The 26173-nt window shown below is 38.3% G+C and overlaps 1 protein-coding gene across 1 annotated transcript in view; it reads left to right on the top strand.

The window, feature by feature from the left end:
* The window catches only part of LOC119582069, a 26628-nt gene extending 1228 nt beyond the window's left edge, over nt 1-25400 (top strand). Inside the window, exons 2-5 of the mRNA XM_037930313.1 lie at nt 77-292; nt 1335-1599; nt 22193-22366; nt 22532-25400. Of these exons, the coding sequence (XP_037786241.1) occupies nt 77-292; nt 1335-1599; nt 22193-22366; nt 22532-22860 (984 nt within the window). The 3' untranslated portion in view covers nt 22861-25400. The remainder of the gene's footprint in view (nt 1-76; nt 293-1334; nt 1600-22192; nt 22367-22531) is intronic.
* The last annotated feature ends 773 nt before the right edge of the window (nt 25401-26173 follow it).

Here is a 26173-nt window from a genome sequence, read left to right as displayed (position 1 = left end):
TACAGGAAACTCATTCTCGGGTGTTGGTACACAAAATTCAAGATTTTTTTAACATTGCCTGTTTTTACTCTCACAGCAGTGGCGGCTGCAGCAAGTCAGTGGTCGACTGCCTCATCTGGCTTGCAGCTTGCGGGAATACAGTGGAAAAGATATAGGCAGGTGTGTGAGGTCGCGGGCGAAGGCTGGAAAGACCACGCATATCATGTACATCGGAGACTCGCGCATCAGGCAGCACATCGAGGTACTTCTAGACCACATGCGAGATCTTGACTTCATCATCACGACTTACCAGGTAATACAAACGGGGCCCGATTGCTTCCGTTGGCATGATCTGACATAACAGAAAAAGCATGAGGGAAATAAGAAACTGAAAGGTTTGTAAGCATTAGTGCCGCGTGCTGATTGTGAGGGCCTTCTTTGTAGACAGGTGAATTCCGGGGCTGTCATGTGGCGTAGGAGCCTGTTGCAGTCTCGGTTGGGTGGAGAGGAACCATGCTTGTAGGAGTTCATGTGGTATATTTCACAAGCAACACGCGCTTAGTGTTGTACGGATATAGCTTTGTTAGTGTCAATACAGCCGTCTGTAATATTGTAAACTACGTCGGTTATGAGCTTGTCTATTTGTTTATTGTCATTGCATCTCATGATGTTTTATTGTTATACCAGGCGTGTTTATACAACTTTTAGCAATGACCTTTCAACCCTGGCATTTATTTGCTCAAGTTTGCCCGCGTGTTGGTTCTAGACTGTGGCACAGTACTAGTGTTGAGAGACAAGTGAGCTGTAAGTTTGCTGTCATATTGAGGTTGCAGTTTCTATATAGAAACCCCAAGTTATGATTAGCTTTGTGTTGTTTGTTGTTTATATGTACGATGAATTTCCAATTAGATGTTAAGAAAACACCAGAGTGTACTGCTAAGTGTATGGTTATGAAGTGGATAGTTATATATATATATATATATATATATATATATATGTATATATACATGTATATATATATATATATATGTATATATATATATATATATAATATATATATATATATATATATATATATATACATGTATATATACATATATATATATATATATATATATATATATATATATATATATATATATATATATATATGTATATGTATATATATGTATATATTATATATATATATATATATATATATATATATATATATATATATATCACTTTACCTTCTTACTGTGTCATGCATATCAAGTTGTTATGGCCAAATGCATATTGCAGATGATGTCAACAACTCATAGTTGCGTACAAGAACGAGTGAATTATACGATAAACCATTATAACTGCACTTTCAGGGACAAGTTATCACCGTGGAGGATTTTTTGGGACAAAAAGGTTCAAAACAATGGTTTAAGTATAAACACAACTTCCGCGTGGAGACCTCAAGTTCACCGAGGTTTATCCTTGACTACCACTGGGCTTCCGACATCCAAAATAAGGGCGACGCGCGCCAGGCTGAAGCCGCAGGGAAACGCCCGAACTATCACGTGGGAGCCGTTGATCTGCTCAACACACTGAAAAACGCTCCGGAAGGCACTCTGCCAGACCTCATTCTTCTCAGTAAGTGTCTAATTGTATTCATCTAAATATAACAATTGGCAACTCCTCTTCCTCACAGAAAAAAAATATATAAATAAATAAATATTTATTATTATTATTATTATAAAAGATATAAAAAATCATTTTACCGAATTGATATTCTCCGGCTGCGGTCGCACATATCTAGGCAAGGTCTATATAAGTATATGTAGACTTCTCGTACCTGTTCTTAGATAGGTACGCGCATTGTCTTGTGAGTTCTAGGGCAGCATTGGTTACACTAGTTCAGCTCCAAGTTGAAATAAGTAGACTTTGGTTAGGAAAGCAAGCTTTGCCCGGGCCTCCAAAAATTACAAAACATTTTACTCATCACAAATGTAATAATGTGCTTAATAGTGCACAAAGAAACTAATTATAGACGGAAGAAAGTATAAACTTGAAAAGAAGCAAATAGCATTACTCAAATTATATCAAATTTTATTAATCGTCACACATCATACAACCGTGCCAGTTCCCCGACACCCAATATTTAACTCCTGGAGCAGCAATGGCCAAAGTGAGGTCAAGGACCCCTCCTTTGACATGCATTGGCCTTGGCTATTGAGAAGAGCAATCTCAGGGAAAGTCTCAAGCACATTGGCTATGTGATGGCCTGCCATATCCAGTGCCCCGACGAATACTCGGTCTTGTGCTACAGTAGCACAGACCTAGCTGATGTCTAAGCTCCCTCAGCCTGGCTTGCTGTACACATTGTACAGCTTGAAGGGGCTCCCAGCTAAGTGAATCTCAACAGCAGGAGATTCAACATCCTCTCCACAGTGCGGTGCACCGGTTATTGCAGAACAAGGGATTATTGCTCTGACCAGGGTGATCAAGCCTCCTTTGCCAGCTATGCTTGGCAGCATGAAGACATGATAGCCTGAGAAGCGAACAGTCCCCTCTATTAATGTCTCCTGGAGCATGGCAACGTCATGATGTTACTTGGTAGTAGTTACATCAGAGACGTCTTTATATTCTGTTTCAGTCATTTGTGTCGGAGTCTGACAACTCCACTGTGAAGTCCTCGCTGGTTGAGGGATCTTCATCTAGTTTTGGGCTGTTTGTCAGGATAACCATAGGTCCACTGGGATTTGGAGAGCCTTTGGTAGCACTGATTTTTGTGAGTTTGGCTTTTCTCACTTCAGGCTTTGTCTGTGTGTCTTTTCTCTTTGCTGACTTTACCTGAGTAAGGTCAGCTTGCTCTGGCACTGGCTGTATAGACTCAGCCTATTCTGGCTCTGCCTGTGAGGGCATGGCTAGGATTGGGGTGGGGAGGGGAGTCTCATCCTGGGGTGAGGGTGGGGCTCCTTTGGCTCTGTTCAGCTTCCTCCCTTTCAGGACTGCAACAGTCTGGGTCATTGCCATCATGGCGACTGTGACTGCCTCCTCCGCCTCCTCACTGGACCTCCCCAAAGCTGTTGCTACTGCAGTAACTACAGCAGTCACAGGAGAGTCATATCTTCCTCATCAAAGAAGAGATTATCATATCTTGGTTAGGCTTTTGCAGTGTACTTTGAACCTTTATTCCTGTGGTTCTTTTACTGCACTTTAGAAATGGCTGGAAACTCCTTTTTATTGGAGATATCCAGTGTCAGCTGTGGAGGGGCTTCCTTCCTCTTAGGAGGTCGGAAGTCTTTTCTCTTTTGTTCTGTCCATAAACATGGGTGTCCGGGGGAAGCAGGAACAAAGTCTAGTTGCTTTTTAGCAACCTCTTGTTGCCTGAGGGCCGCCTCTTTCCTGGCAGACCAGGCCTGGCTCCAGATGTGATGGCCCTTGGCACAGTTGGGACATTTGGCTCTTGTATCCCTTTGGCCTTCCTTGTGTGCCTGGCTCCTTTCAAGGTCACCAGGACTTGCCTGGTTGGGTTCTTCCCTTTCGACATTCGGCTGGCGTCCACGACCTGTGGGTGTGATGTGATCAGATCCACTTCATATGACAGTGAGAAGCCAAGTAGCACCATCTTGACTCTCCTGTCGGGATTCAGTGGCGAGAGACACACTTTCCTCCCATCATTAAGGTCCTTTGTTTCCTGCAGGAAATTCAGGGTAGCTTGGTCTTTGGGCATAATAATCATGCCCTGGTCTCTTGCAACCCGGATTAACAATTGGATTTTTCGCTGCATCTCCAATGCTTTTAGCCTTCAGCTTTAGAGGGAACCTTAAACTGTGGGAAATGCCTGGGGGGTCTAGACTCACCCTCAGAGTCTGTTTCTGGCCTGAGTCATTTCGGACTGCCCTTTCAGTATAAATTCTGGGCTGCGGTCGTGGGAGCAGCAGCTGTTTCGGCTGGTTCAGCTTGTGCTCCCATCTCGGTCAGGGAGGACGTCTGAGGGCTACACAAGAGGTTCGTTTCTTTCTTGAGGGTGGTTTGTAGGAGTGTTTGCCATAAAATAAGCAGTTCTTTCATCCTCTCATGCCCTCACCCACCACTGAGTCCAACAAGGGGAATCTGTCTAACAGCCACATGGGTGGTGAGAGGATATACGCACCCAATGGCTGTTGTACCACCACTCATGGGACCAGTGTGAGTGCTAACATTGACTGCTTGACCCTAGCCTCGTGAAGGAGACCAGCCAATTGATCTGACCAGGTCAAGATCAGACCACCCGTCTTGCTGGAATAAGGGACCAAAGAGGTGTGTTGCTCATGCACATCGCTCAACCTCCAGGACTCCTGTCTCCACAGTGCACGGGGATGCCATGTACTGCAAACACGTGGGTAGATGTGAACCCCTGGGGAGAGACCAGAGGGGATGCCCTTCCACCTACAAGATAGGCATCACTGTTTGGAACCCTTTCGTCCTCCCTTTACAGTGAAACAGCTACCCAAAGGCTGTATCACCTCAGAGAGGGAGCTCTAGTCCTGCACCTCTAAGAGGAGCTTCCAGTGGCTGGACCATGAGTGCTAATTTTTGGCGAGCATGCGGTATAAATACAGTATGGGAGATGTGAGGCCAGCTGATGCAGAAGTAATTAAGCTGAGTGAGGCTGTGCCAGTGCTGAGTGAGATGATTGTGGTAGATGACTTAGTGTGGAGGGAAACTATGCCGAGCAAGGCTGCGCTGGTGCCGAGTGAAGTGATTGTGGCATCCGCCACAATGCATCCGCCCTATCGAGGAAGAAAGGACTACAGGTCGAGGATCCTGCGGGGGCGAGAATGGTGTCTGATTCTTGTGTAAGTGCCGTCATCATGGTCAGAGGCACTGATGTATGCTGGTTTAAGGTGCTCTATGGTGACCCAATCGATCTGTCCATCGAGCTGTAGCTTGAAAGTCCTGAGGGAGTCCTGAAGGAGCCTGAAAGGACCTTTGTAAGTGCAGGATAGCGGCCGGCGGTGGTCATCATTGCGGAGAAAAAAATCAGCCATGTCCAGTCCTGGTGGGGTATAGGACAGGCGATGAGAGTGATGGGTGGGTCTGCTGGGAGCGAATTGCTGTGCTACCGGTGGTGGTCCTCTAGTTGAGTGTTGTTCAAGCCGTCACTGGGGAAAAATTCTCCAGACATAACAAGGGGCCAACCATATACCATCTCGGCTGCAGAATGGGCTGTCTGGAGGGATCGATGCAATCTCTCGATAAGTCCATTAGCCTGTGGATGGTATGCTGTTGTGAAGTGGAGAGTGATGCCAAGAAACTGCACTAGAGCCCAAGTGCGCCCGGCGAGGCGTATGGCGATGTCTCTGGAACCGTAAGAGTTTATTGGAGTTCCATTGGCAGTGACAAGCCTTTGCAGGTCGTTGTTGGCAGTTCATCTGTCGGAGCTGGGAAAATGGAAAGGAAGGCTCCGGTATCGATGAGAAAGTGCTTTCCGGTTATCTCTTCTTGGATGTGGAAACCAGTGTGGGGGCAGTCGACTGTGTTGAACGTGATTGTGGCTGTGTTGCTTTGCGGCCACCTTCCGCGTTTTTTGGATGCCCTTATGGCCTCCACCTACATCCATCGAGACAATTATAGGCTGCTCTCCCGTACTGCTTGCGGTAGAAGCAAATGCCGTCTGCAGCCAGGAATGGAGTGAAAGGTCTCCAGATGGTGTTGGACCCTCGAGCAGTTGCTGCGTTGATGTCGGTACTAGTCGGTGGGAAAACGGGAGCTGTTGGTTTAGGGCGAGCTTGCCGAGATGCTTCCATCAGTGCGTTGCTTCTGGTGAGAACATCAATGGCCATCTCATATGAGTCATGGAGTTTCTCCCTGATGTTGCCAAGGAGAGAGTAGAGCCAAATCTCTTTTTTAAGATCCACTTCATGGAACTTGCCTTGTGTATCTTTGGTGATTTCTTGCCAGACCTGTTTTGGAGTACAATCTCCAATTGGTGTGTTGGGGATGTTGAAGATATGTTGTGCCTTCTCAGATGGAGAAAGCAAAAATTCCTGCAACAGCTCGTTTCAGCTTGTTGTATTCAATGTTGTCAGGCTGGCTCTCTAACCATGAGGCTAACCGGTGGAAAACCTTGGGCAAGATGGCTACAACGTAGTCTGCTTTGGTGGTTGCCTTAACTATATTCTTGAGCCTGAACTGGGTTTCAGCTCGCCAAAACCATGTGAGGGCTTCATTTGGCAAAAAGGGCGGGAGGTGGATGGAGGCAGCATTCACTTCAGTGAAAAGGTCGCTGCGTTGGTGTTCATGTCGTTCGGGGTCACCAGTGTTGGAGAGGCCTAGGTTAGCTTAGTGAGGAGCCTAGGCCTTGAATGGGAGTCATACTCAAAGGTGCAGAGTAGTCTGTCTAATTTTTGGCAAGCATGCGGTATATATACAATCTAGGAGATGTGAGGTCAGCGGCCGAGTATGCTGATTGGCCAAATGGTTGCATCCCACTCTCCTGCATCGTGGCGAATCATTGCTGACAGCATCCCACAGGCAGTGCGGAGGTAATTATGCCGAGCGAGGCTTCGCCGGTGCTGAGTGATGTGATTGTGGCGGATGACTCGGTGTGGAGGGAAACTATGCTGTGTGAGGCTGCACCAGTGCCAAGTGAAGTGATTATGCCATCCGCCACAAGGCGAAAAAAACAACACAGCAGTTATCATCCCATGTAGCAAAGTGACGAAAATTTTATGCATACATACATGATATATATATGTATCATCATCAAGGGGCTAACGCCGACGGGGGCACATGGCCGCATCCACCCTTCGCTTTCAGCTATAGGGGTCCCTCATGGCGAGTCTCCAGGAAGGCCCTCGGCCCATCCCAAGGTATGCAAAACTCTGTGATAGTAGTTCTGCCCATTATCCAGTCCATGCAGGTATTGAAAAGTGTGTGCAAGTACACAGCCTTACCTCACCCCTTCTTGAGGTTAATGTAAGCAGCAAACCATCCACAACCGAACTCACAACGGCGCCTTAGTAAGTGGTCGCAGGTCCATTTCAGAAGAGTGTGGGCGAAAATCTTGCCTGATATACTGAACAATGTGATGCCACGGTAGTTGCTACATTCCCAACAATACCCTTTCCCCTTCCAGAGAGGGATGACCACGCCCCTCAACAGGTCAGGAAGAATGGAACCAGACTGCCAGATGGCAGTCAAAACTGCATGCAAGTCCCTTCCATAGGTTCACCCCAGCCTTTAGCAGTTCAGCAGGGATATCACCTATGCCTACGGCTTTCCATCAGCTTAGAAATCGCCATCCTAACCTTAATTAAGGTAGGAGGTTCCTCACTGATGGGTGGGTCTGGCATAGGTATTGTGATACCACTTGCATCCCAGCTAACTGTTGGAGGGTCTACCCTGGTACAGCTGCTCAAAATACTCAGCCCAACATTCACGAACCCCATGATCTGAGATGATCTGTCCATCCACTGAACAGATTGCAGTCATCTACTAGGAGGGCTTAGAGCTCAGTTTTTTTCTCAGGATTTGATAGGCAGGGTGAAGGTCATTTACCAAGAAATGGCATTCAACCTCCTCAGCAAAGTTTCTGATGAACTGTTCCTGTCCCTTCTCTGCAGTGTCCGAGCCCACACCAAGAAACGGTTCAAGTCCTGATTGCCATTCAGCCAAAATTCTGCCTTGCCCTCGGGCTTTCGCCAATGGACTCCTGCGCTGCTTTGAGTGTTTCATGCTTAAAGGACTCCTACAGAGCAACTATGTCTGTCAGGTTTTCAGGTTCTGCAAATCAATCAGAGACTGCCTATAACGTATGCATAATTCTATTTCTGTTACCAGTGGACCACGTGGCTGTTTGCCACGTGGCTACATGTCCTAATAGGAACCACTCACTCTGCGATAGCATAGATGACGAGGTCATCTGATCTCGTTTGACCCAGAGTTCGTGTCAAGCACCCGACGCGGTAAGGTCAGTTTCGCCCTCTCCCTCCAGGCTAGCTGCCCGCGACCCGCATACCGCGATTACCCCTATAAATAGACATGTCTCATGTGTTCCTATATTGTGTCAACTCTTAGAAATAAAGAGTGAAGTCGTATACCAGTATAACTACCCTCTGCTCATTATTGTACTAAGGATCACCGCCTTTTACACTGCCATGCCAAACCTTCGGGCACACTCCTCCTCCCTCAGTCTGTCCAGGTGAATCACCCTAGAGTAGCCACTGGAGGGATGAGGATTTCTGAAGTGGACCTGTAGCATAAAAACTACCAGCCTATGGTCACTGCCACAGAACTTGGCACTCCGGTAAGCCCTGCATTTCCGAATGATCCTCCAGCGAGTACAAGAATGTGGTCGATCTCCTTGGCTACAGAACCTATATTGCTATACCATGTCCAGCAATGTGGGTTGGAGACCTGATTCCAGGAGCCAGCAATCTTCAATCTCTGAGACATAGCAAAGTGTGTATATATATATATATATATATATATATATATATATATATATATATATATATATATATAATAATAATATAATATATAATATATATATATTATATATATGTATATATATATATAGATAGATAGATAGATAGATAGATAGATATAGATATATATATGTATACATATTTTTTTTAATGGTAGGTTCATGTTTGAGCCGCCGTGGTCACAGCATGATACTTAATTGTAGTTTTCATGGTGTGATGATATTGGAGTGAGTACGTGGTAGGGTCCCCAGTTCCTTTTCACGGAGAGTGCCGGTGTTACCTTTTTTAGATAATCATTCTCTATTTATCCGGGCTGGGACCAGCACTGACTTGGCTGGCTTGCCCACCAGTGGCTAGGTAGGCAATCGAGGTGAAGCTCTTGCCCAAAGAACACGCGCCGGCCGGTGACTCGAACCCTGTAACTCAGATTGCCGTCGTGACAGTCTTGAGTCCGATGCTCTAACCACTCGGCCACCGGGCCTCATATATATATATATATATATATATATATATATATATATATATATATATATATATATATATATATATATATATATATATAATGATATATATATAATATATTATATATATATATATATATATATATATATCTATATATATATATATTAATATATATATAATATATATATGTATATATATATATATATATATATATACTAATATATATATATGTAAAGTATATATACATATATATATATATATAATATATATATACATAAAATATATATGTTATAATTTGGGGGTGTTTTTTAAATATATGTTTATATATTATATTTATATAAAAAATTATATATAGTATATAAAGGGGTAAATGTAGGGTATATAACAAGCACCCAAAAATAAATTAAAAAATATGAGAAAATATACCCAAGTTTTAACAGGGCATGAAAAAAAAAAAAACACAAAACATACATATATATAAAAAATATAAAAGTAGAAAAATAATATTAATAATAAAAAAAAAATTATATAATTTTATATATATTTGTTTTTAATATATTTTATATATATTTGTAAAAATAAATATAAAATATATATATATATATATATATATATTATATATATTATATATATAAATATTATATTATTATTGAACCCCACAATCAAAATAGTTTTCCATTTCATTGCGATTTTATTTTAGATATCAAATATATACCAAAGCATTATTATACACATATATTTTTATACATAAAAAAAAAACAAAAAACATTAATATAAAATATATATATAAAATATATATATATATTATATAATATTAATATTATATTATATATATATAAATATATATATTTCATATAGGGTTTATAATATATTATATATTATATATTATATATATATATATATATATATATATATATATAAAATCTTTTTTTTGGGGGATTTTTGGTGGAAAAATATGAAAACTAATTTATTATTTTTGATTTATATTAATATATTAAATATATTAATATATGAATATTATAAAAAAAAAAAATATATATATATATGTTATATATATATATATATATATATATATATATATATATTATATTATATGTATATAATGTATATATATGTATATTTTATACATTATATATAATATATATATATATATATATTAAAAAATATATATATATATATATAAAATATAACTGTATGTGTATATCATTATCATCAGCCTGGGTCAGTCCACTGCAGGACGTAGGCTCTCCCAATCTTTTAAAAACTTTGTCTGTCTTTGTGTTTTTTGTTTCCATTTCTCGGCCCCCAAATTTCGCTATTTCGTCGCGCCATCTTGTCATTGGTCTGGCCTTGGTCTCTTTATATTACTATAAACCCAGTCTATTACATTCTTTGTCCATCTGTTATCCGTCTCGATGTATAGCCCTTTCCCATTGCCACTTTTTCTTTTTGATGCTCGCAAGTAATCTTCTATTTTGTCTGTCCTGATCCACGTCGCCCTCATCCAAATCTTTTAGGTTAATTCCCAGCATCAGCCTTTCCATCCCTCTCTAGGCATTATTAGTTTCCTCCAGTAATTTGGTTGTAGCCGTTTTTCTGATCCATAGGTCATAACTGGTAGGACACTTTGGTTAAAGACTTTTTTTTTTAAAATAATGGCAAAGAACCTCTTGTATGCTACTGTGTCGCCAAAGGGGGCTCCGCCTGGGCTGAGCGTCGTTTATTCCTCTTCGCTAGATGTGTTTGTATGTAGAGTTGTCCTAGGTATATATACTTGTTCACTACCTCAAAGCACTTCGCCTTGTACTTGTATCTGTTCGAACTGAACTTTCTTTTGAACATGATCTTGGTCTTTTTCTTGTTCATCCGAAGTCCGATTTTCAGATTTTCTCTATTTAGATCATTTATTAGTTGCGCTTTTCATTTGCAGATTATGAAGAGAACAATATCATCTGCAAAATCTTGATTGTTTAGATATTCGTCTCCTATTTTGATCCCCCTTTTCCATTCCACTCTAGCTTTTAATATTTCCTCAAGACAAGCTGTAAACATTTTTGGTGAGATGGTATCGCCCTGTCTAACACCTTTTTATTTGGTATTTTGTCGGTTTCGGAGTGGAGTTTGATGGTTGCTGTCCCATTTTTGTATATATCTTCCAGTATTTTACAATATACCTCCTCTACTCCTGTTTTCGGATAGTTCTAGTACTGCTGGTATCTCTACAGAGTCAAAGCCTTTTTGTAATCGATGAAAGCTATACACGGGGGTTTCCTATATTCGTTTTTTTTTTTCCTTTTTTGGGGTGAGGGTGTGGATGTGGTCTGTTGTTGAGAATCCACTGCAAAAAGCCTGCTTGTTCTCTAGGCTGGTTAAATCCAGACTGTCAGAGATGCGAGTGTGTAAGTAGCTAAAAGGGGAGGTTATTGGTCGGTAGTTTTTTAGATTCTTTCTGTCCCCTTTTTAGATATCAAAATAATTGTTGCATTTTTCCGGCTTTCGGAGTTTTCCCGTTGATAAGGCATTTTTTAAAATGGTTTAAGGGTTAATGGTTAAAAGAAAGATAAATGTGCTAGACATCTAAGGTCATGTAGCACGATTTGGTAAGTTTGGAGGTTGAGTGTCAGTTTTATTAAGTAATCTTGAATTTTCAATAGTTTTTTCTGAGGAGTTGGTTGGGGGGTTTGGGGGATAGAGGATTTTTTGTGAGGGGGGGAAGAGAGGATTGGTGTCTCAAGCGTAGGGGCGAAGGAAGGTGGAGGTGATTGTGTGGTAGGGGGAAAAAGGGTGGAACGTTTGTTTTGTCTGTTACGGGTAGTGCGAGGAGGGAGAGGGGAAGGTGTTGGGGTTGTTTGTGGTGATTGGAGTATCGTAGTAGAGATTGGAGTGTCTGGGTTTAGGATGGGAAAAGAGTTTGGGTGAGGAAGGTGGAGTAGAAGAGGGGGAGTTAGATGTAGGGGGGGGGTTTAGGAGAATTTGGGAGAAAAGAGCAGTATTACTGGAGCAAGGAGTAAGAGAGAAACCACGTCGACGTGCTTCCCGTCTGGCTTCACGTTAGGTGAGTTCAAGTTGAAACTGAGAGTTGCTACCTCAGACTCAAATTTGTAGGTGGGGCAGCCCCCTTATAAAATACATTATGGGGGCCGCCACAGTTGGCACATGTGCGTGATTGTGCAGAGCAGTTAGATCGGGTATGGCCAGGTTGGGACATATGGGATCTGGCTGGGAACGGCAATGTTTGGCTGGGTGTCTAGACGCCAACAATTTTGGCACTGACGTGGAGGGAGGTTTGGGATGGATGAACAGGGAGGGATTCCCTCCTATGGTATAGTTAAAGGGAAGGTCTGTCTACGGAAGGTAATTTGGCTATGTTAGTGGGGTTCTTTCGATGACCTCTGGGGGAATGAAATAGCATTGTACTGATGTTGCATCATAGTCTGTGAGACAGGGAAGTAGGTTTCCCAAAAATCTGGGCCAATCTTTGTTTATAGATTGGGCAATTTGCTGGGGAGATTGAAACTGTTCCGGTGCAAGTATTGAGGGTTGGATGGGGTTCTGCAAGGATGGGGTTACCATATAGGTCAGTTAGTTTGTTAATGCTATAGCTTGGTTTTTGGATGTTACGGACAAGACGGGACGGTTGGGTCGGCTACGGAAAGAGACTTACCTACTTGTTTTTGGAGACACTGTTGGAAGAGAAGGGTGTTGTCAGAGTAGGGAGCTGGGAGGATCACGAAAAATCGGTCCATTTGGCTGCGCTAAAGAGAGTATTTAAAATTGTTGTAGAGATAGGGGTAGTAGAAGGGCGGGGGCGGGGGTTTAGGGGGGTAATGTTTTGGAGGGGGCAATAAGGCTGTAAGGTATTAATAAGGGGGGATGGGGTGGTTTATGTTGGAGGTTGTGGGGGTAGAGGTGTTGAAGTGAGCATGCTGGGAGAGTGGAAATGTTCCTTAAGGGTTTATTGTTGGTACTGTACTAGTAAAGGGATTGATGAGGGGGTAGTTATTGCAGTGTTCGGAGCCGTGGTCAAAGGAGAGCCTGGGGCAGGGAATCGGGGGGTTTTAAACGTTGGGGCTATTTTATAAAGGGAAGCCCCATTGCCCCTAATAGTGGGGGTATGTTTCATTACGGCCTGGTAAGCCTGGGTTAGTTTGGGGGTAAGAACCCGTCCAAACCCCCAGGGTCCCCCTTTAGGGGGAAGGGCTAAAGGTAAAATAAATCAGGGGAATACCGTGCCCATGGCTCCCTCAGGCCGTGCAGGACTGGCACAAAGTCAGCTTTTCATCCTTTCAGCACGGCTCTCACACCTTAGGAGGTGGATAGCAGAAAGGTTTGGTGAAGGGACAGAAACGAAAAGTGGGGAAGAAAAAAAAAAAAAAAAAAAAAAAGACCATGCAAAATTAGTTGAGTCAAGGGCTGAGTCCCAAGGTTGGGGAGTTCCCCATCATTGGGTCCCAGTCTCCGCCTCCTAAGCCCCCCCCACGACAACGGGCAAGGGATTGGGGGGGGGGGCATTTGTTAAAAAGATTGGCTAGTTTCACTGTTGCAATTTCTCCTGCATCTATTATAAGGTCTATACTAATTCCATCTTCCCCCGGTGTTTTCCCCCTCTTCATGCCTTTAAGCGCTCTTTTTATTTCTTCTGTTGTGATGCTAGGGAGTCTCTAGTTACCGCATTCGCTTCTATCCATGGCTGTTTATTTTAGTTTATAGATCCCTGAAAAGTCCTCCACTATTCTTATGATTTCTTTTATTTATGTTTCTTCTCCATCTGGTTTCTTTATTGCATAAATTGATTTTTCCCAATAACCGAGTCTCCTTTAACTGGGTTTTCTGCTAGTACCCGATATCATGTTCATTTATTATTTCAGTATTGAATTTCCGTACATCTCCCTTTTTCTTTTGTTTTTTGTCTTTGTTAGTTCGGCTAATTCTATCTTGTCCCTGATTGACGATATTTTCATGACCCTACGTTTTTGCATAAGCTCTTTAGTTTCTACCGAGAACTTTCTGGAGCTTTTCTTGACGTTCTTACCGCCTACTTCTAATGCCGATTCCTTTATTATGTCATTGAACTGTTTGTTGATTTGGTCAATGTGAGATCTTCGTCGCTGAGAAGTGAATATCTGTTTTGGATGTTAAGGTAAATCTGTCGCTCGGTCTTCAAGTTAGCTAAATTTGGCTTTTGGTTTTTTTATGAATTTACCCCTTTCCCTTCTGAGGTGAAATTTTAAAATTGGGCCCCTTGCCCAATTTTATGGTCGCTCCCAAACCTTATTTTATTAAAAAACCCAAAATTTTTTACTATATCGCGCCGGTTTGAAATTATGAAGTCAATTTCTTTTTTGGATGTCAGATGGCGTTTTCCAAGTCCATTTCCCGCTCTAGTTTTTTTTCCCAAAGAATGTTTTCATGTTTTTGAGTGTTTCGGGGCCCCCGAAAAATTCAACTAGCATTTGTCCCCTCTCATTCCTAGAAATTTTTCCCGTGTTTTCCCAAATTGCGGTTTTCCAAATGTTTTTTTGCTTTAAAACTCCCTTTATTTTTGTAAAGGGGGTTTTTTACTCCCCGCTGGCTAAAAAAACCAATTCATAAAAAGTTCTTTTTCTTAAACCCACGGGGCCTGCGGGTTTGGAGCATAATTAAACCCAATTTTTAAAGGGTTGAAATATTTTTTATTTTTATTGTTATGAAGCCACTCTTTCGCTTATACATATTTTTTCCACGATACTTTTCTAAAATTTTTGGGTAAATAAGAACCCCCAATCCAAATTTCCTGTTTCCCCCGGGGGTTTACCCCCCAAATAGAGGAAAATTGCCCATCATTTAGTATCTTCTTTTCTCCCCTAGTTTTCCCTTAACCTCACAGGGGTCCTACAAATCCCTTTTGATAAAAGGGAAAGTTCCCAAGAAATGTTTGTAAGCCCGGTTCATTTCCCATTGTCCTTATATTATTTTGAGAAAAGGTTCATAAAGTGGGGGGGCCTGTTGTTGACGGGGATTCTTAGCACCCTCTGCTTGGAAAATTTCCTGATCGCCCCCAAAAAACCGGGGGCTCCTTCGCCCGGGGGGAAAATGAGGGCCGTTGTTTTTGTGCAGTAAAGGTTTTTTTTTGTTTGAGAGGATACACCCGAGTTACCTCCCCCCTACGGGCTTAGGTGTTTCGGGAGGAAGGGGGAGAGTTTAGCCGGGATGCACTGGTAACCCCCTTCCAGCGGGGTTTGGCCTGTCTACCCGTGTACTTATCTGTGGGAAACGCCGGCCCCTCACAAACCCCAGGTTACTCCCGGAGCAGGGGCTTAACATAGAAGTTTTGTATATGTGATTGTTTTTTAACACTGATTTTTTGGTGTGCAGGGAGCCCATGCAGACCCAGTTTTAAACCTGAAAAATGCCAAAAATTTATTTTCCCTTTTTCTTCACATGCACAGCAGCATCACCTTAAAAAATTACCCCTTGTATTTTATAGCATACAACTTACATTATACGAAAACTACATACGAGCCTCGTTTAAACCCCATGAAAACCTAGGACTAAAGGGCAACAAAAGTGCATATCCCCCCCATGTATGCGGGGCACCCCACCTGCGAATACATCATGTGCATCTGTTCCGACTGTATATCCCACACACAAAATAGAATACGTATGTGACCCCACACGGTTGCGCACATACGTTTGCACATACTCAGGAATACACATATACAGCACCCCTACTTTAAAAATATACACTATCATATACAAAACCCCACACACTTTCCCACTTTACACATATACGCATGTATACACCTCACTCCACCCTATTAATTATAATACCATACACATAAAACATTTTCATTTTAAAACAAAATTTAAAACCTATACATCCCATACACACACTCCACAAAATTACACACAAAACATATACTTTACACACGCATATGAATATATCCCACAAATAAAAGTATATCTATTTTAAAATATTGCTACTCTTACATATACCCCGCAGGGGACACGAAACACGCACCCGCAACGCATACATCTGCGCATTTTCGTGATACGTCCCCCACACTTTTGCACATACTTTGGCACAGCGTCTGATGAACGCCCCATACCCCACCCTTAAAATGACCCATTCATTTAATGTGCAAAAAAGGGTGGGTTTAAAAGGAGGGGAGATGGGTGATTTTGGGAGGGGGGGAATTTGGGGGTTTTAGAAATAGGTAAGGATGGGGTTTGGGGTTAGAGGGGGGTTTAAAAGGGTTTTTTGTTTTCTGGCTTTTTTCGGAGAGGGTCGCTTTCCCTTTAGCGGGTTGCAAAAGCCAAACCGTCCGGTGCCCTCGGCGCCCCCGGCCCCCGGGTCGCGGGGTGGGTTTGGGCCTAGCCTGAGGTGCCATTTTTGAATTAGTTTTTGTGATGCCTATTTTATTGGCGGATTTTTCTGTCGGGGGGCTGATTATATTTGTGCTTTATGGAACCATTTTTAAAAAACCCTACTGTCTTTTGTGATTTTACTGAAATTAAAATTTAGGGTTTGGTTTTGGGCTGTTCGCTTGCGAATCAAACCGGGGGGAAACTGTAGTACGTGCAAATTTAGCTTTTTAAACTCGGGGCCCGGGTTAAACTTGTTTTTTTTGAATGTTTTCGAAATTTTTTTCGTAATTGAGATTCTGTTCTGTTGGGGGGGGTGATTTTTTCTTCATTATTCTATCTATCCCGGCACTCTCGGGTGAGCAGAGGATATGAAACCCTTTTTAGCACGGGGGAATGGGAAACTAGCATTACTTGTTGGCATTTTTTTGGGATCTCTATTAGTTTAAAAGACCACGTATTTCAATAATTTAATTTTATAAACTTTTGAGGGCATTTTTTGGCTGGATTATAAGTTATATATTTACAAAATTTTCTCCCTTTTGGAGCACTATCACAGATCCTTTTTATCCTAATTTTTTGCAAATTATCACTTAAAATTTAAACCCCGACACCTCTCTTCCTTTATTGCCAAAATACATCCCCATAATGTATGTATGTTTTGTATTAGTAGATGTATGTATGTAGTACATTATTTATTATTAATTATTATTTATGATTTATTATTATGTATATTTATATAGATATTATTAAAATATATATATATATATTATAAATTTTATTATATATAATTTTATATAATATTAGCCCCCTATATTAATTAATTTTATATATATATATATAATTTTATAATATATATAAATTATTTATGTATATATATATTAATATTTTAATAATTTTATTTTATAAATATATATTAAAAAATATGTATTTTTGGAAGGGAAATATATATATATTATAATATATATATTATAATATATATATCTTAAAAAATAAAAAATATACATATTAAAATATAATTTATAAATATATATTTTATTTTAATTTTATATTTTTAATATATATATTTTATATTTATATTTTTTGTATATTTATATATATATATAATATATTTTTATTTATATATATATATTTTAAAATTTTTATATTTTTATATATATATTATTAAAATAAAATATTATATAAAATAAATATATATATATATAATACATATATATATTAATATAAAAAAACTTAAAATAAATTAAAATTAAAATTAAATTTTATAAAAAACAAAAATTATAATCATTAAATATATTTATATTATTAAAATATATATATATATATATATATAAAATATAAAATATTAATTAATATTTATATAAAATTTTGTTTATTTAATTTTATATTATATTTATAAAATATAGAAATAATTAATATATATTATATATTAAAATTATTATTTAAATTTTATTTTTATATATATATATATATATATATATTATTATATATATAATATATATATTAAAATTTTATAATATTTATAAAACCCCCCAAAAAAACCCCACAATAAATTTTAAATTTAAATTTAGTTAACTAAACTTATCAAAAAAACTTAATATAAGTTTAAAAAAAAATAAATTATAATAAAAAATATATAAAAAGAAGAAAGGGTTTTTGGGAAAATTTAAATACTAAAAATTTTTTAAAATATTATTTTAAAATATAAAATAAAAAACTTATATTAAATAATATAATAAAAACCAATAAAAAAACATATTATAAAAGAAAAAATATAAATTTAAATTTGCAAAAATAAATGAAAGATATAAATAATGCCCAATAAGGGTTTTTAAATCACAACAAAATAAAAAAACAATTTTTTAAAAATTTTAAAAAACATTAAAAAAATTATTATTTTTAATAAATTTAAAAATTGAAAGGGGATGAATAGAATTTTTTAAAATTTATAAATTAAAATAAAAATGGGGGAAAAATAAAATTATTATTTTAATAAAAAAAAAAAAAAATTAAAAAATTTAGGGAAAAAAATTCTTTTATTATTATATTTATAAATATATAAATTTATTCCGCAGTATATTTAACCCCCCAAACAAAAAAGGGTTTGCAATTTGGTTTAAAAAAAAACATCCAAAAACTTAACCCAAAAAAGAGAAAAAAAAATGGAAAATTTGGAAGTCAAAAAAAATTAAAAAAAAAGAAAAAGGCTTTTATAAAAAAAAAAGTGAAAAGAACCTTTTTCCCCAAAAAGAAAGGAAACGGATAGGAAAATAATTTATTAAAAGAAAAGAAGGGGAATGGCATTAAAAATAAAAAAAAAGGGTCTATAAAAATAACCCGCCTGGATAGAAGTTGAAGCAAAATAGAGGGGGTATAGTAAAAAAAATAAAAAGGGAAAACCCCCTCAAAGGGTTAAGGGGAAAAAACCCCCCCAAAAAAATTTTTAATTAAAAAAAGGGTTAAACCCGGGAAACCTAACCAAACTTTTTTAAAAAAATGGTTCCTTTTAAAAATTTGAATAAAAGGTGGGAAAAATTTAAAATTTTTAAAAAACCTAAAAAAAAGGGATAAAAGGTTTTTTAAAAATCGCCAAAAAAGCCCCTTAATTAAACAATATTAAAAGGAAGTACATTAAGCAAACCTTTACAGCGGGGATTCCCGCCCCCCATGCTTCCTTCCCGGGGTTCTATAAAAAAACCCCTCCACAAACTACCCAAAAAAGGGGAAATAAAGCCTAAGGCGGAAACCCGGCAAGGGCCCCTTCCCCCCTTCCCGGGGGCTATAAAAAAACCCCCCGCATAAAGCATACCCAAAAGAAGTCGGGGTTTATTTGTTAAAATTTTAAAAAAAAGTTCTTGGGATTAAAACGAAATCAAAAAAATCCAGCCTTGGGAAAAAAAAAAAAAAAATGGGTTATTGTTTTAAAATTTTTGGATGGGCCGCCCCATTTTAACTCCCCATTTTGGCCTTGGGGTGCAGGGAAAAATTCCCCTTTTAAAATGGTTTGAAAAACCCCCGGGGAGGGGGAAAGGAAGGGGAACAAAACGGAATACCCAAAATCAAAAGGGAATTTCCTTGGGGGGAACCGCAAAGAAATGATCTGAGAAACCCATGGTTTCAATCAAACCACTCACACACTCACCCAAATAAGAGAAAAAATAAATGAATATAGGAAACCCGTGCATGGCATTCATCAATTACGAAAAGGCTCTATAAAAATACCAGCTGTACTAGAAGCTATCCGAAGACAGAGAGTAGAGGAGGTATATTGTAAAATATTAATATATATGAAGATGGGACAGCAACCATCAAGCTCCCCATGGAAACCGATAAATACTAATTAAAAAAGGTGTTAGACATGGCGATAGCATCTCACCAAAACTGTTTACAGATTGTCTTGAGGAAATATTCAAGAAGCTAGAATGGAATGGAAGGGGAATCAAAATAGGAGATATACCTAAACAATCCAAGATTGCAGATGATATTGTTCTCTTCAGTGAATCTGCAAATGAAATGCAGCAACTAATAAACAATATGAATAGAGAATGTACAGTGTAGCAATCAGTGTAGCAGACGGGGCCGGTGACCTCACCTTGCTCCCCCCATGCTTCTCCAGCTGCTTCTTATAGCTTCCTCCAGCTGGAACGGTCACTACTTATACGAGGATGACCTAAACCTCAGAGAGTTCGTGTCAAGCACCCGACGTGGTAAGGGCCAGCTTCGCCCTCTCCCTCCGGGCAAGCTGACAGTGACCCAGCATACAGCCATACCGATAAATAGACATGTCTAGTGTGTTCCTATGTGTGTGTCAACTCTTAGAAATAAAGTCTTGCCGTTAACAAGTATCAATACCCCTGCAAGCCAGATGGGAAAAAAAAAAAAACGGCTTATTGTTTAACGGCTCATGGTGCTGTAGTTTCCGCCCCACTTGTCATATTTTTCTCTCCACCTATCTTGGCCCTTGTGTGCATGGTATGGTTGCTTTTAGCCTGGTTATCGATACCCACACCCCAGGCGAGCGGTCGATGGCGAGGAACCCCACGGATAGCTAGAGACTCAGGAATGACCATGTTCTATAGAATATGGCGCTAGGACGAGGACGTCGCATATACGGCGCCGTGTGAGTAGGACAGCCTTGAGGTGGCGCAGTCTGTCAGCGCCTCGAGGGCGAGGCGAGGGTAGGTGGCAGAGCGGTGTGACATCTATTAATAGTGAAATCTGCCTGAGCCGGGGTGACATCCATTAATCAAGAAGACTGGCTAGGCAGCTGTTGACCTCCTGGGTCATGACCTCACCTTCAGCGATAACGAGAAACGCCTGGAGGGGGTAGCCGAGGGTAACAGCTGTGTCCCCACGCCCTAGGCTGGAAGTGACCCAGAAATACCCGAAGGAGTCAGTCCGAGTCCGTTCCTTGAACCGCGAACATCTTCCCCTAACCCGTAGGAGCTGACACCGCCTCCGCCACGTCTACTGCGTCAAGATCCATTTTAATCTACGTGTCTGTTCCCTCAATAAAGCTGAGACACAAATACTTTTCCTCTGGACCTGCCAGATAATATAGTGGTATTCTAGTATAATTCAAATTAAAGACCATTATAGAGAAAGTCTGAAAAATCTTTAACCAATGCATCCTACCAGTTACGACCTAGGGATTAGGAACATGGGCTACAACCAAATTACTGGAGAGGATACTAGTAAGTGCCAACAGAGGGAAGGAGAGTTTGATGCTGGGAATTAACCTAAGAGATCGGATGAGGGCGACACGGATCAGAGAACAGACCAAAGTGGAAGGTATATTTGGGAGCATCAAAATAAAAAAAAAGAAAGAAAAAAAAAAAAAAAAAGGCAATGGGCAGGTTACATACATCACAGACAGGACAACAGATGGACAAGTAAGTAATAGACTGGGTTATAGGTAATATAAAGAGGCCGAGAGCCAGACCAGTGACAAGATGGCGTGACAAAATAACGAAATTTGGGGCCAAGACTGATAACAAAAAACACAAGACAGACAATGTTGGAAAAGATTGGGAGAGGCCTACATCCTGCAGTGGACTAACTCAGGCTGTTGCTGCTGCTGCTGCACAATTTATACAATTTATATATATATATATATAATATATATATATAATATATATATATATATATAATATATATATATATATATATATATATGTATGTATATATTAAACATATATATATATATATGTATGTATATATTAAACATATTATATAGTATATATATATATATATATATAATATATATATATATTATAAAATATAATATATATATATCTAATATATAATATATATATATATAATATAGTATATATATTATAATATATATATATATATATTAATATTATATAACAATCAACATAATATATAAAATCATATATATAAAATCATAATATATTCACACACACAACAATCACAACACACCACACTCACACTCACACTCACACTCACACTCACACTCACACTCACACTCTCACACTCACTCTTACACTCACACTCTCACTCTCACACTCACACTCACACTCACTCTCACACTCACACTCACACTCACACTCTCACACTCACACTCACTCTCACACTCACACTCACACTCACTCTCACACTCACACTTATATATAAAGAGAGAGAGAGATTGATATATATATATATATATATATAGGTAGGTTAGGTATAGGTATAGATATAGACACATGAATAAATAAATAAATACATGAATATAAATATATAAATATATAAATATAAATGCATAAAATATAACTATATACATATATAAATATAATTCTAGATCAAAATAAAAATATATATACAAATGGATATAAACATGATAAATTCATATATAATTATTACATTTAACATGATAAATTCACAGTAAAGCTATGAAATGATCACACTTGTCACATGCCTCTAAGTCAAGGTAACCTTGTCTAATCTCATGGCAATGTCAGACACAGGTGCGTGGCAGCTAATGGATGTAAAAGGCAATATCATTGACCAGGTGGACTCAACTGCCATTGGAGTGATGCAGGTCTTATACCCTTTGCTGAATCATCTGTCAGAACTGACCACGGTTGTGTGGGCACTCCCCGATTCTTTCAAGGAATTTATGCTTCATGATTTTGGTCAGTCTTTTTCACTGTTATATTTGGCTGTTGAATTTATATGCTGTGCATGCTTTAAAATGTTCCTACATGGCTATAAACTAAAGTTAAGAAAACTGAAATTTCATTTTGACCATACATATACACAAGATAACAAGATAGCCAATTCCTATTTCAATATTACAGGTTCTACTGGTAAATACACCCAACAGACCAATGCCATACTAGAATGGGTTCTCAATGGACAAGCCCAACTCCTGCCTCCAAGAGTGCTTGTGTGGGATTCCTTCCTGCCTGTTTCCCACGCTGCTTTGTCCGACTGCATCATGTTTCTTAGCAAAAATCTGGATATAAAGAAATTACCAGCATACTCCATATTCAAACCAGAAATAACATGGCATTGTACAGAACGAATGCATGTTGGATTTGAAGCTCTCTTTGTGGCAGCTCAAATGATGATTAATCACATATGCAATCCTTTTATGGACGAAAAAGGTTATTGCTGCTCTTCATAGCAATACCACTGTCCTGTATGAGAAGCTGGTTTAATATAAAAAATATAATAATTGATAATTATATATAACTGCTTAGATAACCCTCAGATTTTGAATTAAGGAATAAAATTCACATAATAATCATTACTGACATGCCAATTACTATTGTTTGGAAAAGCACAACATTCATGAAAATTAACAACAAATATCCATAGCAGTCTTGTACATTTTCTATAAAACAATGCTTTGATCTACCAAACAATTTAAGGTAAACATTCTAACCGTCATTGTGTTTTTTGTAGGGCATTTTCTTTCAAATATGTACCTTGAAGGGTTTTCCATATGTGATGATGTAAACTGACGTCATTACTAATGCATATAAGGATGGCTTATAAAAAGAAGTTTTAAGGAGACCACATATACTTTATTTAATATACCAATATGTACATAAAACACGTTAATATCCCCATACCAGTGTTTTTTCAAGGTTTCAGAACAAAACTATGGAAATTAATACAATAACAAAAAATATAACAATGAAGCTACTACTCTGTTATATATTTTGGGACTCTTACCTTTCATGTTCCAGTGCAACAGTCTCAAAAGAATTTTTTCATGCACTCCAATTTACTAAACATCAGCACACACATATTCACTTTTATCATATCTGATCAAAGTATAATGGCTGGTATTTTTCAGCAAAAGGTCCACTGATGCCATGTTTATTATATTTCACAGCATCGTGGTGTAATAAAGAAATCTGCATTGATAATTCAGCATTCTATGCATTTTACAATATCAATATATTCAAAATACTATATATGACCAACACAAAATTTCTCATGTAACATCAAATTAAATATAATTATGAAAATCCATACCTCCAATATAAGAGTTCAAAAAGGGATAAAAAGATATATAAATTCCAATGCAACTTTATCTATATCCTATTCCAATAGTCTAACCAAACAAAGTAAAAGCACCCATGAGGGGGTACTACTATCAGCCACTGGAACTGTAAGAACTTGGGAATACAACCTACAGCAGTGCAAATATTGGTTTACATACGGTACATCTCATTTATCAAAAAGGATATCTTAAATCTGAAAAATATAAAATAAAATATTTCTAAAACAAGTGTAATACTTCGCAAAAAATTTTCTGCCATAATATTTTCCTAAAAAAAGAAAGAAAGAAAGAAAGAAGAAAAAAAAAAAAAAGGTGTAAAAGGTATGATTTGGATGTTTTCTTTTGTGTGACTTTTGTTTCATTGTTATTTTATTTTATTTTATTTTTTACCTAGAATTCCTAATAGTTAAATCTAACTGCAATATGAAAATCTGAACTACAAGAATTTTCAAGATCTGGCCTAGACTCCAGGTGCACTGCATACTTCATAAAAAAGTAGCTAAGATGTAAATTAACATGGATACTCTCTCTCCTGTTTCTTCCAGTCATAACTTGAAAGGATCTTAATGGAGAGGCATTTCAGCTGCAGTTTAAGCATATAATGGCCCAGCCTTCTTTGTGACAGATAAGGAAGTATCAATGGAAAAACAATTCTTGGCACTATAGTTGCCAGACCAATATTTATCAGCAAACAATCCCCTAATCACAAAATTTACATCAACTGTACTCTGTTAGCACCAAGCCATCAGGTAACCAAGGATCTGAAAAACCTGTAACTATATAAAGCATCCTATACCTTACAAATAAAATATTCAACCTTAGCACAGATCAAAAGTATATTTGCCTCCTACATGACTGAAAGCTAAGATTGTCTGTAAGATGTATATTCAATGAAAAAAATAAATATATTTATCAAATTCATAACTCCTTGGTATTATATATTAATTGCACAATTAACCTATTCTGTTCAACCATTCAATCCAAATATCATACACAAGTATAAAGGCTAAAACCTCTAGCATCTAAATAAGGAAATAGATAATAAACCCTTTACATAACAATCTGCAAAGCTCTTTGTCCTGATTTTTATTTCAATATATTTAAATGCTCATTTTCACCATCTACAAAATAATGACAATAACCCACCATTCTTAAAACGTAATACAATTTTTTTATTATCTTAGTTATCAGTACTATTTATCATGAAAACTTAAAAACAGGCACACAGCTTCATATAAAATGTCATACCTCTGCCTCATTAATATTCTTCCATAACAATTTTCTTCACAACTAGCAAAATTTCATATGTATAGTACCATGAAGTTTCATTTTATTTATTTATTTTTTACTTACAAATTTAGTATCTAATAAATATAATTAAAGCTTCTGCAAGCTTGAAAAATAATATAAAAAGTCTATAGATCACAGAAAAGAAAACTGAATTTCTCAATCACAAAAGCTGACCTACTGTAGACTTCTCTCATCGTTTTACTGGGTATGCTCGTCTCCCAGGGCCAGGCCTCCTTGCTGGATGCGAAGAGTTTGATGTTGCAGGTGTAAATTGGGCAGGGTTAAAGAACTGAGGTTGCATGCTAGGTGGGGCCATCATAGGTACAGTTCCAGTACTATCAGCTCCATCACTCAACATCCCCTGTTAGAAGAAAACAGAGTGGGGAAATCTCATTACTTTAATGACTCTCATACACATATTGGTAAAATGTATTTTTTAAAGCTTACGCCAGTCAGTTTGTGAGGGGTAAAATGAGACATGTTGACAAAATTTGTGGTCATGATTGATATTGACAACAAACCAAAACAGAAAAAACATCAACAACTACAAAAAATAAGAATCACACCAAAACTACAACACACTGCCTCACCACTAACCAACAAAAATTGAAAGCTAAATCAGTACCAGCAATAATATACATTTTCTGAGACAAGGCAACTTCAATGACATACATATATATGTGTATATATGTATATATGTATATATGTATGTGTGTATATATATATATTATATATATATATATATATAATATATATATATATATATATATATAAAATATATATATACATATATATATATAATCATCAGCATCATCATCAAGGGGCTAACACCAACGGGGCGCATGGCCGCATTCACCCTTCGCTTCCAGCCACGAGGATCCTCGAGCGATCTCCAGGCAGGCACAACGGCCATCTCTAGTTCCTCGCGACAGGTCTCGTCCAGCTGCCCAAGCCATGATCTCCTAGGACGTCCCAAGGTCTCCTCCACCCAGGGTTGTCTCGCAGAGAGACAACCTGGTGGGCAGGGTCGTCCATAGGGAGGCGAGCTAGGTGGCCATATAGCCTGAGTTGGTGATCCCGGATTATGCAAGTAACAGGTCCCATGCCAGTCTCACGGTGTAACCGCCGTTGGACA

Source organism: Penaeus monodon, chromosome 2 (genome assembly GCF_015228065.2).
Source record: "Penaeus monodon isolate SGIC_2016 chromosome 2, NSTDA_Pmon_1, whole genome shotgun sequence".
Taxonomy (NCBI): Eukaryota; Metazoa; Arthropoda; class Malacostraca; order Decapoda; family Penaeidae; genus Penaeus; species Penaeus monodon.
Note: the sequence above shows the minus strand (reverse complement) of the source record. Positions and strands in the feature narration are given on the sequence as shown.